The sequence below is a fragment of the Dermochelys coriacea genome, chromosome 11, assembly GCF_009764565.3.
Source record: "Dermochelys coriacea isolate rDerCor1 chromosome 11, rDerCor1.pri.v4, whole genome shotgun sequence".
Lineage (NCBI taxonomy): Eukaryota > Metazoa > Chordata > Testudines > Dermochelyidae > Dermochelys > Dermochelys coriacea.
Window position 1 is genome coordinate 66636530 of NC_050078.2, and position 13810 is coordinate 66650339.

The 13810-nt window shown below is 43.6% G+C and overlaps 1 protein-coding gene across 3 annotated transcripts in view; it reads left to right on the plus strand.

Annotated features, from left to right (window-relative positions):
• The window catches only part of CPS1 (carbamoyl-phosphate synthase 1), a 131565-nt gene that overhangs the window by 90510 nt on the left and 27245 nt on the right, over nt 1–13810 (plus strand). For all 3 annotated transcript variants that reach the window (XM_043505694.1, XM_038421643.2, XM_043505693.1), the window contains exons 26-28: nt 3427–3608; nt 11005–11199; nt 11997–12064. In XM_043505694.1, coding sequence (XP_043361629.1) covers nt 3427–3608; nt 11005–11199; nt 11997–12064 — 445 coding nt within the window. The remainder of the gene's footprint in view (nt 1–3426; nt 3609–11004; nt 11200–11996; nt 12065–13810) is intronic.

Consider the following 13810-nt stretch of genomic DNA (forward strand, 5'->3'; position numbering starts at 1 on the left):
TAGTTTTGTTCGGACATGCAAGTCACATGGTATGTTTCAGGTCTCTGATTCGAGGATCATAGCTCTTCAGATCAGGTTTACGATGTGAATATTCAGATGAATGAAATCAGAATTAATTCTCCAGGAGTATTCCCTTTTATTTGCTGTATCTGTGAGCATTCCTGCCAGTAAACATATTAGCAGAAAGTAAACACAAAGGGCTGCAATGTTGTTGAACAATTTAAGCAAATATTTGAGGAAACTATTTTGCAGTATTCACCTAGAACTAGTTATTATTTTGGATAAAGAGCATGGCCCTGACCTTGATCCTGTATGTTTTGTCATTTAGAAAAAAGCATGATTATCTCCAGTAAAAGCAAAGAAAAGCTTAAAGCATGGGATGCAGGGACTGATTACTTGCACTTTTGAATACCTTTTCACAGTGCAATGACTGAGGTGGTAGTTTCTTCTTCACTAATCCTTGGAAGGCAGTTTTGTAGTTTCATGTGCTATCTCTCGTAAAATCAAAGAGAAGCTGTAATTCAGTGAGGTCCATCTAGCTTTCTCCACATACTTATATTTGCAGTACTAGAACTGGTCAAAAATGGGAAGAGCATGTTTATGAAAATTTCAGAATTGTTTCCATTTCTCTTGATTCAAAATGGATCAATCTCCTGTTTCTTTCACAAACATTTCTATAATATTTGAAATCGAAATTTCAAATCAAAACTTTTGTAAAAATCATTAAAAAATGTTCCCCAAACCCACATTTTTTCTCAACAGCTGGTTTCTAGGTAAACCAGAAATGTCGATAATGATCTCAGTACATTTTTGTATTAAAATATTGGGAAACATTTCTCAGAAAATTTTGTGAAAAAACAAAATATTGATAATGCCAATGATTTGACACAGGAAGTTTGTTTTAAAATAAAGGCCATTTTTGATGAGAAAAAGCTTTCTGTTTAGAAACTGTGGACCTGTTCTGTGCAAGATAATTGTGACAACATGCACAAGTCAAGAGTAATTAGAAACGACTAGGTTGTATAGTGTGTTTTTAAACAGTGCCCCATGCTCCTAAACTTCTGTTTGTCTTGTTGTCATTTTGATAAATATAAGTAGCCAAATTAAGATATGATGTAAAATGGCACAAATACATTGACTGTCTGCTTACACTAGTGTATCTCTTCACGGGTGATTATCAGTATTACTAATTGGTTGCAGGCCCTCTGCAGCTGGACATTGCAATTTCTGGATGTGCCTGGAATATACTTGCACACATTCTGCGATTTTCCAGGTTTAAATCCAATACTCTGAAATGCTGACCACAAATAAAATTCATGTCTCAAAATTGGGCTTCCTGTAAATGTAAGGACACTTGAATAATTGAAATTCAATTAAAATGGCTGATGACGTTTCGGTGACCTCTGTTGGAAAGGTCCAGTTCCAATTTGGGGATTTTTTTCTATACTCAACAGCCCACAATGAATGAATGAAACATGCAGTTCACTCAAGATTCTAGCTTGAGAGGAAAGTGGAAATTTAATTGTGTGTCCGTCAGTGAGTGAACCGTATGTTACTAGATATTATGGAAAGAGCAATTCTGTGCTGTTTGAATTTCGTACAAAACTTGTAACACAATTACATATAAAATAACCATACAGATAGTTAACGATCATGTAACTCAGGTTGAGTTCAAGCTCTTTTTGAATAGATCATAAGCATACCAATCTAATGATGTTCCTTGAATTTGAAGACACATCGTTCTCTGTTTATGATGAGCCACTTACACATTGTAGCTCAGAAATGTATGTAATACTAGCCACCGGACACCACAGGCATGCTTCTTCATTGACCTGCGTCTTATTTAGTCGTTAACACCATAGGGCAGAATTGCTGTAAAACAGGGGTGGGCAAACTACAGCCCAGAGGCCACATCTGGCCCACCAGATGTTTTAATCCGGCCCTCGAGCTCCCACCAAGGAGCAGGGTCAGGGGCTTGTCCTGGTCCACGAGGCTCCTGGAAGCAGTTGCATGTCCCCCCGCTCCAGCTCCTACACATAGGGACAGCCAAGGGGCTCTGCAAGCTGCCCCCACCCCGAGCGCCGTCCCTGCAGCTCCCATTGGCCAGGAACTGCAGTCAATGAGAGCTGCAGGGATGGTGCCTGTGGACAGGGCAGCGCGCAGAGCCGCCTGGCTGCGCCACCACATAGGAGCTGCAGGGGGAACTGCCGCTGCTTCTGGGAGCTGCTTGAGGTAAGCGCCGCACGGAGCCTGCACTCCTGAGTCCCTTCTGCACACCAACCTCCTGCCTCAGCCCTGATCCCCCTCCTGCCCTGCAAACCCCTCAGTCCCAGCCTGAAGCACTCTCCTGCACCCACTGCCCCTCATCCCCAGTCCCACCCCAGAGCCCACACCCCCAGCCAGAGCCCTCACTCCACCCTGCACCCCAACCCCCTGCCCCAGCCAGAGCCCTCACCGCACCTTGCACCCCAACCCCCTGCCCCAGCCTGGAGTCCCCTCCCGTACCCTGAACTCCTCATTTGGGCCCCCCCTAGAGCCTGCACCCCCAGCCAGAGCCCTCACCCCCTCCCAGACCCCAACCCCCAATTTTGTGACCGTTCATGGCCCGCCATGGAATTTCCATACCCAGATGTGGGCCTTGGCCCAAAAAGTTTGCCCACCCCTGCTGTAAAATGTTCCCATTCTAATTTGACTACATGACGTGCAAGCCAATGGAAAATCAGACCTACTGTCTGTTAACTAAACAACATGTAAACTAAAAGTGTTCTGCTCACTAGACTCGTGCTTTTCACCCTGTGGTCCGTGGACCCCTGGGGGTCTGCAGACTACGTTTAAGATTTCCAAAGGGGTCCTCATCTCCATTAGAAATTTGTCAGGGGTCCGCACATGGAAAAAAGGTTGCAAACCATTGACCTAGGGGGGGAAGAAACAAACACACACTCTCCTTATCATTTTGCTTTTTCTTTCAAACAGTATCTTTGTAGATACAAGCTTTTCCTCCTCTTTATAGTACTTCTGTACTTTATGGAATAAATGATAAATCACAACAAATACTGTCTAGTGAAGATAGGCACTTCCTAGCTTATGCCTCTTGGCTTAAAGGCTCTCCAGAGAAAGTCCGTGTATTGGAAAGCAGCAGCAGTTGGCCAGTTAAGATGGACAAGTATACCTGCATGCATGCTGTCAGACGGACATGATGGAGGCCTGTCTTCCCTGAGCAGCTGAGCCAATGCACATGTTACACTTGAGAACCTATATTTAAGGGCTCGTACCCTTACCATGCAAGGGCAGTTAGATTTCTTGGCCTAACCTGACAAGTTCTTTTGTTCTTTTCCTTTAAGCGTGGCTGCCATAAGTGTTTGTCTGTGCTCCCTGCTGTTACTGCTTCCTTCTCCCTCTTACTCTTCTTGTTCTTCCTCCTGACAGGCAGTAGTGTGGAGTTTGATTGGTGTGCTGTCTCCAGCATCCGCACGCTGCGTCAGCTGGGCTACAAGACTGCTGTGGTGAATTGCAACCCGGAGACGGTGAGCACAGATTTTGATGAATGTGACAGACTGTACTTCGAGGAGCTGTCATTGGAGAGGATCCTGGACATCTACCAACATGAGGTAAAGGAAAAAAAATCTAAGCAGCAACAACAAAAAGCCCCTAAAGCAGACCAAACTTCTCAACATTCATCTCCCTGGTTGCTTAGGCTGGGGTGCTTTTAGACCCATTTTGCGCACCGTTGCTGTTCCTAGAAGACTGTTCGATAATGCTAAATAAATATTAAGTGATTTTGCAAAGGTGACATATGGTGCAATATTTACAAGCAGATTTAATTTTGTTGCACAGTCATTTATTGCCCAAATTTTTCTGCTTTTGCAGTTCTGAGTCTTAGTTCCCAAATCTGCAAGCATTTAGGCACATGCTTAACTTGAAGCATGTGGAACGACTCACATACATAAAGCTAAAGTGAACTGAAGTGCTTTCAGGGTCAGACCTTATAGTGTAGTGGTTACATGCTGGATGATTTCCAAAGGTGGGGCTGGTGGGTGGCAGGCAGGCAGGACATGAGGAAGGAGGGAATGCAAATGACAGTTGTGTGTGCAGTGAGAGTTGGGCCAATAATGTAGTGCAGGGGTTCCTAACTGGGGAGTCACAAACATGTGTCGGGAGGTTGCAACCACCCTGCCCTTCCCATATTACTAAAGAGAGAGGAGGGAGTCCATTTTGCAGAGGGGTCATGACTAGATGGGGGAGGGATTTGGCGGGATGGAGGTCTGGAAAAGGTCTCAGTCCCAGTATGGAAAAGCTTGAGAGCCACTGGCATAGTGTTTGTATTCCACAGATGTGGACTTCGTGGTTGAGATTTTCAAACGAGTCTAGGGGAATTATGCACTGAAGCCTTGTTGAAATTTGGTGGGAGTTGGCTGCCTAACTCCCTTAAGCAACTTTGCGAACCCCAGCCTATGCGATGGCTGTGGTTTATTTTGACATTTTCCTGACTCTCTTTTCAATATGTAACAAGTTGATCTCAATTGTTGTTTTGCAAATGGAAGCAGGTTTCTAAGGATATTATTGTAGCTTGGCCATTTTCTGATGGTACAACATTAAAAACAAGAAAAAAGCCAATCAGACCTATAATGCTGTTTACTTGTTCTTGGAAGCCATTCTTGAAAATGCAATCTGTGTCCATCTTCAGAATGGCTTTTCCTGGCATGGACAGATCCATTTACCTTCTCGCTCCTTTCTACTTCCTATAAGGTTTTGGTAAAAACACAGAAAGTAGTTGAAAAGCACAGATTCTGGATAGACTGTTGCAAATTGTGATTCTGTTCGTCAGACTGTCAGCCCAGTTCTGCTCACTTGAAAAGTTTGCATGTGGTTCATCTAAATAAGCATCTAAACTCAGTTGCTTAACCAAAACTGAAGCTCTGAACCTTGAGTGTGGGGAAAATTAGTCTGACAGCTGTCAGAGAAATAATGCTGATGAAACACAGCACATATTAACAGCAGGATCAAAGAGAAGGTGATGATGGAGAAAATGTTCATTTAAACACAAATAGCTTTGGTAATTAGCAACTAAGGTAAGAAAATGCACATGAAGAGAATAATGGATTTATATTGAAATCTGGTTTATCTGTAAATTCCCCCCAACAGGATAGTTCTTTTTGGATCTGAATTTATACTTCTTGGTCCAGATTCTGACCTGGGTTACGCTGACAGGTGTAGTGTGTGTCCCTGCATGGTCTGGGACTTTCTGTGGCACCTGGTGTTGAAGCTGGAGTCTGAACCGAAGTATGAGGTGGGGCTGGATGTATTGTGTAAAACTCAGACCGCTTCACTGCTCTGACTTCATTATTCAGTTGTTACTATATTTCCTTCATTATTCGGTTGTTACCCTGTTTACTTCGTCCTAATGAAGTGACTGTAATTAAGTGAAAGAGGGATTAATGGATTTTGGGGAGATGTGAGAAGCAGTTAAAATGGGGTAGGTAAAGGATTTACTTATTAGACTTATTTCTTTCATGTGTTTAAGTCGGACCCCGAAGGGCACCTCTAGAGCATGATGCTGAAGTATCCAGCTGGGTAACCCTCATTTGCTCTGTATAATTGTCTCTACACATTTTAAATTGCTTGCTGGTTTAGAGTCTACTGTACAGACTTTAGATTGGGTTCCGTGCAGTATCAACATGGGCTTTTTGATGTCTACTAGGGAGATGTTAAAACCATTCGGGTTATTAGGCAAATGCTGGATTATGTTATTGAACATATCCTAGCAGTGATGATGATTGATCCTTCGCTCTTAACTAGTTGCTTTTCCTCAGTAGACCTCGACATTCTTCACAAAGGAGGAAAGAGTCATTAACCCCATTTTACAGATGGGGAAATTGAGGCACAGAGTGATGAAGTACCTTTCCCATCATCTCCCAACAGGGTAGTGACAGACAGTAGAATAGAACTCAGGTCTCCTGTAAAGCATGGTTTAACATATACCACTTGCTACATTATATTATTTCAAAAAGCGATGGGCCAAATGCTCGCAAATGCCCATTAAAGTCAGTGCTTGAGGAAAGATTAAATAAAAGCGAGGGAGCAATTTTGCAACACTAAACCTAACTGACCCTGCAAATACCCACCCTCGTAGTTAACTTTAAACACAGAAATAGCCCCATTAACTTCTGCCAGGACCCTGGGCAAAGGGTATGCAGGACTAGTGGCAGAAGCTTGGGAGCCAGGACCTGTAGCCAAGGGTCAGAGCCAGTATCAGCGTCAAGAGTCAAGCTGAGGATCAAGCCAGAGTTGGAGCCAGGAGTCAAGCTGAGGGTCAGAGCTGGAGACAGAGTCAGGGATCAGGCTGGGGGTCAATACCAGCTATCAGGGGCCATGTTGGGGTTTTAGGGGTTGATCAGGAGTCAGAATGCAAGTCAGAGCCCAGGTCAGTACTGGGAGCTTGGAAACAGAGAAGCAGGGCAGTTGTGGCAGCTAGCTAGAGATCTGCATTGTTGCCTGGACACTTCTGTGGTCTTCTTTGGATCAAGGAGCCAGATCACTCAGTCAGCCAAGGATCACTCAGTCATATCACAAGAGGGAAAACTTCCCATGGCATGCAACCTCTGTGGATTGGGAGTCGCATGGAAAGGCGAGGTTACAGCTGCTGCCACGCAGTAGCGTGGGGAGGTTGGTTGCCTGGTAGCTCTGCAGCCTGGGTTTAAGTCCTGCGGTAGTAGGCATCAGCGGGGTCCATACGCACATTTAGTGTGTGGCATGCTGAAGCACAGTAGATTTACACCACAGCTTGCCTTGCGTAAGTGCTCATGTAGATATGCTCTCACTCAGCATATCTCCATTTGCGGCTAGTGGACTGGCATACATAACTCATCTATAAAAACACAACATTGCAATACTACATATTGGGGATGGTATCTTGGACTCCAACCCCAGGAGCGGTGGAGAAGATGGGCTGCTTATAGTCTTTGGACACAACTCTGAACTCTGCCACACACACTCTTTCTGTTAAACTAAAGCAAGGGATGAGAGTGAGAGAGCACTGTAGGACTAACGGAGTGTCAACCTTGCAGCCACAGGGCAGTGAAGCTGTGGCAGTGTGCATTTCAGTGTGTGCCAGCCATGCAAGTTCCAGGTGGGCTTGTCCAAGTTCTGGCGTCTGTGCTACCACAGCTTTGCTGCTCCAGTCCCCGAGCAAGCTAGATTAAAGCGAGCTCAGATATGTCTCCAGGACCTGCAGTCACACCCCATGACATACCCTAACAGTTACTGTTTGGAGTATTGTAATTTACCATGAACGTATGGGATTTTCTATTGAAAATTTAGATGTTAGATGATTTAGATATTAAAAAAAATTCCTGTTGCCAGATTTATTGGGTTCTTGTTCCCAGCAGAGCTGCTGCTACTTTTTAATACCTGGCTGTTTCAGGGTCTCTTCCTATCCTTTATCAAGCTCCCAGGATTATTCCAAAGCAATTCTCAAAACTAAAGGCTCTTGGTATAATTTTAATGGTCTAAATTTGTTTTCAAGCTCTGTGAAAAAGAAATCCCATCTCTGTTACTAATGGCATAAAAACAAGGGGGAAATGAAAAGAGAGATTTTATGATAAATGGGATAAAATCTTCATGAAATTATGGAATGACTGCATACCTTTAAAATAAGTACTATCCAAGTTGTTATTCGGTTCACTTTAGAATTAAAATATCACTGATGATAAATTGGTATGTAATAAAGCCCATTGTCCTTCACTCGTGTTGGTCTGCAGTACAGTGTTATTCTTAGCTGGTCAGTGCAATATTCTTTTAGTGAGCGTAGCCCTTGTAAAATACAACAGTATTCTCAGTGGCTTATCACTGAGGGTTAACTCCCAGCCTATGCTTCTTCTGGGGGTGGAACTCCTATGACCTCTGCTATCTGCTTGGGCAGCCCATCTTCTCCACCACTCCTGGGGTTGGAGTTCAAGATACCATCTCCAATATATAGTATTGCAATGTTGTGTTTTTATAGATGAGTTGTGTATGCCAGTCCACTAGCCGCAAATGGAGATATGCTGAGTGAGAGCATATCTACATGAGCACTTATGCAAGGCAAGCTGTGGTGTAAATCTACTGTGCTCCAGCATGCCACACACTAAATGTGCATATGGACCCTGCTGATGCCCACTACCTCAGTGCGCACCAGGAAACTTTTAGTGTGCATCAGCAGAGTCCCCATGGCCACCTAGCGCGCGGCATGCTGAAGTGCTGTAGATTTATAGCCCAACTTGCTGCATAGTACATGCTGGCATAGGCATGGCCTGAGGCTGTTGTACAGAGAGACAGAAAAGAAGCAAAAGCGAGAATGTTTGATGGAAGGCTAGATATTAAAACAAATTTAGGATTAATGAACATGTGTTTTGAACATGCAGTGTAAGCATGGTTTGACTGGGTGATGAAAAGGGGAAATATCGATCCAGTGCCATAGGGTGATGGTAAGGAACTGCTGGGAAGCTGGAGGTGCTCTCTTTTGGATGAGATATATAACCAAGGACCTTATCACTGCTGGACATTACACATCCCATGGGACTTTTCATAAGCGTGGGGGTGATCAGCTCCAGTGGCTTGGTGAAACTTCAAGTTAGATAATTACATCTTTTCTACCTAACTCTCCCTTGAGCTGGGTTTCACTCCGTCTTAAATTTGTGTGTATTGGTTTCAAAAGACTTTGATCCCAGAAATGGCTGCATGTCAGAAATGGATGATGTGATCTCTGTATATAGTTTGTATATTTCTGCACGCAGATTGTAAAAAGCTCTCCTGCCCTTTGAGATGAAAGGTGCTGTGTAAAGTTGTTATATAATGAATCTATATCAGAGGAGGAAATAACCACATTGAAATTAAGCAAAGATAAGCAGGGTTTGTATTATTAAAATTCCCCTGGCATTTTATTACCTATTTGTTTTCAGAGTCCCTTCCACACTGGGCATACAAGGCTTCCATCCTCTTTTCCTTTAAAGCCCTCATTAAAACGTAGCTCTTCAGCAAAGCCTGTCAACGCTCACTCATGTCAGTAAAAATGCACTCGCCAATTAAAACAGATTTGATACTCTCAAAGACAGAGCCAACCTCCGGATCATCCTGTGTCTTGTGTGTTTGATTGGTTCTCTCTGACTGATAGAGGGGGTCAAATATTGCAAAGTAGTGTTTGCAAATGCTCACTTGATTCTAAACACTTGTGAATTCAGCCATATTTTGGGCCTGAGTCTCCTTAATGCTGAACCTCTTTACAAAACTCTGACAGTGTAAACAGCTTTAAGTTAGGCTTACATTCACTAATAATTTGTGAATGGGGGGGAAAAAGGCTAAATTTATCCGAATAATTTAACCAAATCAGATCATTTGATTGATTCTACTGTCTAGTTAGATAGAATGTATTATCATTTGTGTTGTCAAGCAATGAGCATGCCGCTAGCACTTATAAGAGAGGCTAGATCCCTGCTGCTCAACCTGCAGCCAGCGGCCACTTGCAGCCCAATCCGCATCCAGCTGCGGCCCATGTGACATCCTCAGGGCAATAACTAGGACAGGGCGGGAGGGGCACCTGTCTCAGATGCAGAGCTGGTGGGTGGGTATGTGCAAAAATGGGGTGGTGCATGATCGGGCCCAACGGCATCAGCCTCCGTAGCAGGATCCGGCCCAGCAACATTGGCAGGAGGCAAGATCGCTGATCCTGTGACCCCGGCTTGAGCAGGCTCCCTGGCACTAGGACCGCAGCAGCAGGCAGGCAGGGTGGGCTGCACAGCTGAGCTATGTGCAGCTGCGGTAGAAGAGCAGTGGGTGCGGGGGGGATATGGAGAGGGGGTAGGGCCGTGACGGGCCCGGGGAGAGGGGTTCAGGGGCTTTCACCTTGACTCCTGCGTGATATTCTGGTCTCACCATCTCAAAAAAGATATATCAGAAGTGGAAAAGATACAGAGAAAGGCAACAAAAATGATTAGGGGTATGAAACAGCTTCCATATGGGGAGAGGTTAAATAGACTGGGGCTGTTCAGCATAGAAAAGAGACAACGAAGAGGGGTATGAGAGAGCTCTATAAAATCATGAATGATGTGGAGGAAAGTGAATAGGGAAGTGTGATTTACTCGTTCACATAACATAAGAACTAAGGGTCACCCAATGGAAGTAATAGGCAGCAGGTTTAAAACAAACATAAGGAAGTATTTCTTCACATAACACGCAGTGAACCTGTGGAACTCTTTGCCAGGGAATGTCGTGGAGGTCAAAAGTATAACAGGGTTCAAAGAAGAATTAGATAAGTTCATGGAGGATAGGTCCATCGATGGCTTTTAGCCATGATGGTCAGGGACACAACCCCATGCTCTGGGTGTCCCTTAGCCTCTGACTGCCAAAAGCTGGGACTGGATGACAGGGGATGTGTCATTTGATAATGGCCCGGTTCTGTTCATTCCCTCTGAAGCTTCTGGTTCTGGCTGTTGTCAGAAGACAGAATACCGGGGTAGATGGACCTTTGGTCTGACCATATATGTTCTTATCTTCTTATTATATAAACTGTTCCAGGTGTAGCGATGACACTGTTTACTTCTTCCTCAGAGCAGACTGTGACTCTGTGCTTGTCTTCATGAGGAAAAATGGCATATTCTTATCTCCGTGTTAGCTAAGACATGGTAACTAACATGAGGTTAAATTCTAGTGAAGACAAGGCAGTTTGTAGTTTTAATATGAGCGAGCAGGTTAAGTTAACTCCTCAGCTCCACCATAGTCTTTGCCTTGACCTGCTAACACATCTAAAAGCTACGAACCACCTTGTCTTCACTAGGATTTGAACTCATGTTAGCAAGAGGCACTCTGAATCGTAGTTTGCTTCCTGGGATGCTCCTGGATCAGCCAGGATACGCACAGCCCCTTGCGCAGGCAGATTGTAAAGTAACATCTTAATGGACCTTAAATATCAACAGGTGACAAATGGTTAAATGGCTTTATCTCTGACCACCCTTTCCCTCTCTCTGCCCTCAGGAATGTGCTGGCTGCATTATCTCTGTCGGAGGGCAAATCCCCAATAACCTGGCAGTGCCATTGTACAAGAACGGAGTTAAGATCATGGGCACTAACCCTATGCAGATTGACCGAGCAGAAGACCGCTCCGTATTCTCAGCTGTTCTGGATGAGCTGAATGTGGCTCAGGCACCCTGGAAGGCCGTTAGCACTTTGGTACGTTGGGACAGGGAGAATGCAAGGGCCGGGTTTTTTAGGACTTTCTCCTCGAGTGGCATAGCTTACAGGTTACTTTCGAGTGCTTTAGTGGTCATTGCATCTGGATTCAGTAAGCACCATACAGCCAACATTTGTGAACTGCTTCACTCCCACTTTCTGCTGTGCATTTGGATGAATTCTTATATTGCAGCCCTGGTCTTCTGGTCTGGCCAAACAGTGGCCCGTGGAAGATGGGAGGATGTTGTTGGAGATGAGAGGGGAAGGTGACTTTAAACCACCTTTATATGTCCCTGATCCTGAGGCCCTGGCATTAATTAGAGCAACCACAGGGCTGCTCTAACTTACTCTGAGCTGTCTATGCCCCCCCAAAATATTGTTATAGCGACTGAGGATTGCCAGACAGTAGGGACTTCTCAACAATGCCCCTTTTCCCTGGACAAACTCTCTTCACTGAGAGCTGGAGGGGTGACATAGCAGATGCTATGGCAGCTCCAAAGCATTTAAGGATTGCTGCATCGCTGGAGCAACATGAAGAATCCAAAGCAGAGCAGAGGATCCAGCCCTGTAGTTTATCTGGATGGCTTCTTCACAGCCTATGGTGGGATGCAATCATATTTTCTCACAATCGTGTATCTGAGTTAGATTGGGAAGATCTGCAGAAGTAGAACCAAAGAACAGCAATTCGGTGCAGGCTGTAGACTCATATCTGAGTTTTTACTATTTGACATTGCAAGTATTTTTCTTTTCTTTTTTTTAATATTCACTATATGTTTTTTTCCTCTCCAACCCTTTAGAAAGATGCTGTTGAATTTGCAAACTCCGTGGGCTACCCATGTTTGCTGAGACCGTCCTATGTTTTGAGGTAAAGCTTGTCTGACAGTGCAAATCAAGTTGCATGTGCTATCTGCAAATCCTCTTTGAGAAAGGTGAGAGGTAGGCTAGCATTCCAGGAGACAGACAGAAACCACTGTGCTGAGAGCATCATAGAGCTTTTAGGCTTAACAAGTAGTGCACCTGCTAGGATGACAAAAGGATCCAAAAAACACTAAACCCTTTGGGCACGGATCAGAGGCAGGACGCAGTCCTAATAACATCTCTTTGCTTTAATACTTTTCTTTATGCCTGGGGGCCAAAAGCAAGAGTTTTCTGTGATATTCCATCTGATATTCCTGTGGATCCTTTGGGGCAGTCTGTGGGGTCTATCCTTATGGTGGAGGAAAAAGTGGTTTGGCATCTGGAAAAGGGGAAGGGAACACGTATCCTGCCAGAAATGACAGCCTATCATTGTATACTATCAACACCTGTGGGATGCAGCTTCTTGCTTGCAAAAGCTCATTTGTGCATGGTCATGTTTTATGTCCCTTGGTAGCTGCTTGTCTCTAAATAGATATTTTACAAAACCAAGTGTTTCCAACAGCAAAACTTTGAAACAAGTTGCGTCAGCACACATAGAAGTTCTGAGTGACCACTCTTTGGAGGTGAATGCTGAAAGGAGCTTCTTCACTCCTGAGTGGATAGAAAAAGAGAAGTAGTTTGCTGGGCACAGTGTGCAAGTCTGAATGGAATGGGAGATGGGACTCCTTTTCATAATAAGAGATAAATATCAAGATGAAGAGGCACAATATTCACTTTGAATGGAACAAAAAATCCTTTCTATTAAAAAAATGAGATTTCATGTACACTGTATACTTATAGAAGTGTCCTTTAGAATTTAATACAGGATGATCTTTGTATAGAACTTACACCATCCTATCTATAGTTGGGATAGAATTCTCTGGTAAATTCTGTAGAATGGTTAAATCCTACAGAAAGGATGTCATTCTTTGTTAAATTCTCTGGGGTTTTGAATACATTCTGTATATCCTATTGGTTTCATCCCTATCAAATGCTGTAGAACTTTTCCATTAGCGTAGTTGCTAATATAACACTTTTTGGAGTAAATTTACATTTTTAGAGAAACTTAGGTTGGGTGGGGTACATGCACACACATGTATCTTTTTATGTATGTATGTGTATGTGCATGTAGTACACACACACACACACACACAACTCATATTAGTGTAGAGCAACAGTAGAATGGATAGACATGGAAAAATTCAATATAGAAAAAATCTACTGGCACATATTGTTGTTCCCTTGATTATATTCCTGAGTTGCTCGATTAAATACAATCAAGGTTCTTAAGATTGGCCAATTGACTTGGAAAACAAAATATTTAACCTTTAGATTACTTCAGTATTTGCCTTATACACAGTGGGCCAGATCCTCAACTGGTTTACATCAGAATAACTCCATTGAAATCCATGAATCTATCCCAGTTACAGCAGCTGAGGATCTAACCCAGTAAGAATAGGAGAAAACAAGACAATACTGCCAATATTGAGGTAATTTTATCTATTTATTTTAGGTAAAACTCAGACTTTTAAGATCCAGCATTGCAACTCAAATAATAAGGATTTTTTTACAAAATAGCCTTAAAATGCCTCTTCCCCAAACTTCCTTGAGGATTATATACTAAAGTGAAGGGAAGGTTGAGAATTACTGGGCGTGCAACGTAGAAAAACCCCAAGCATAACAACTTTACAGTTCTTTAACGTTTAAGCAATTG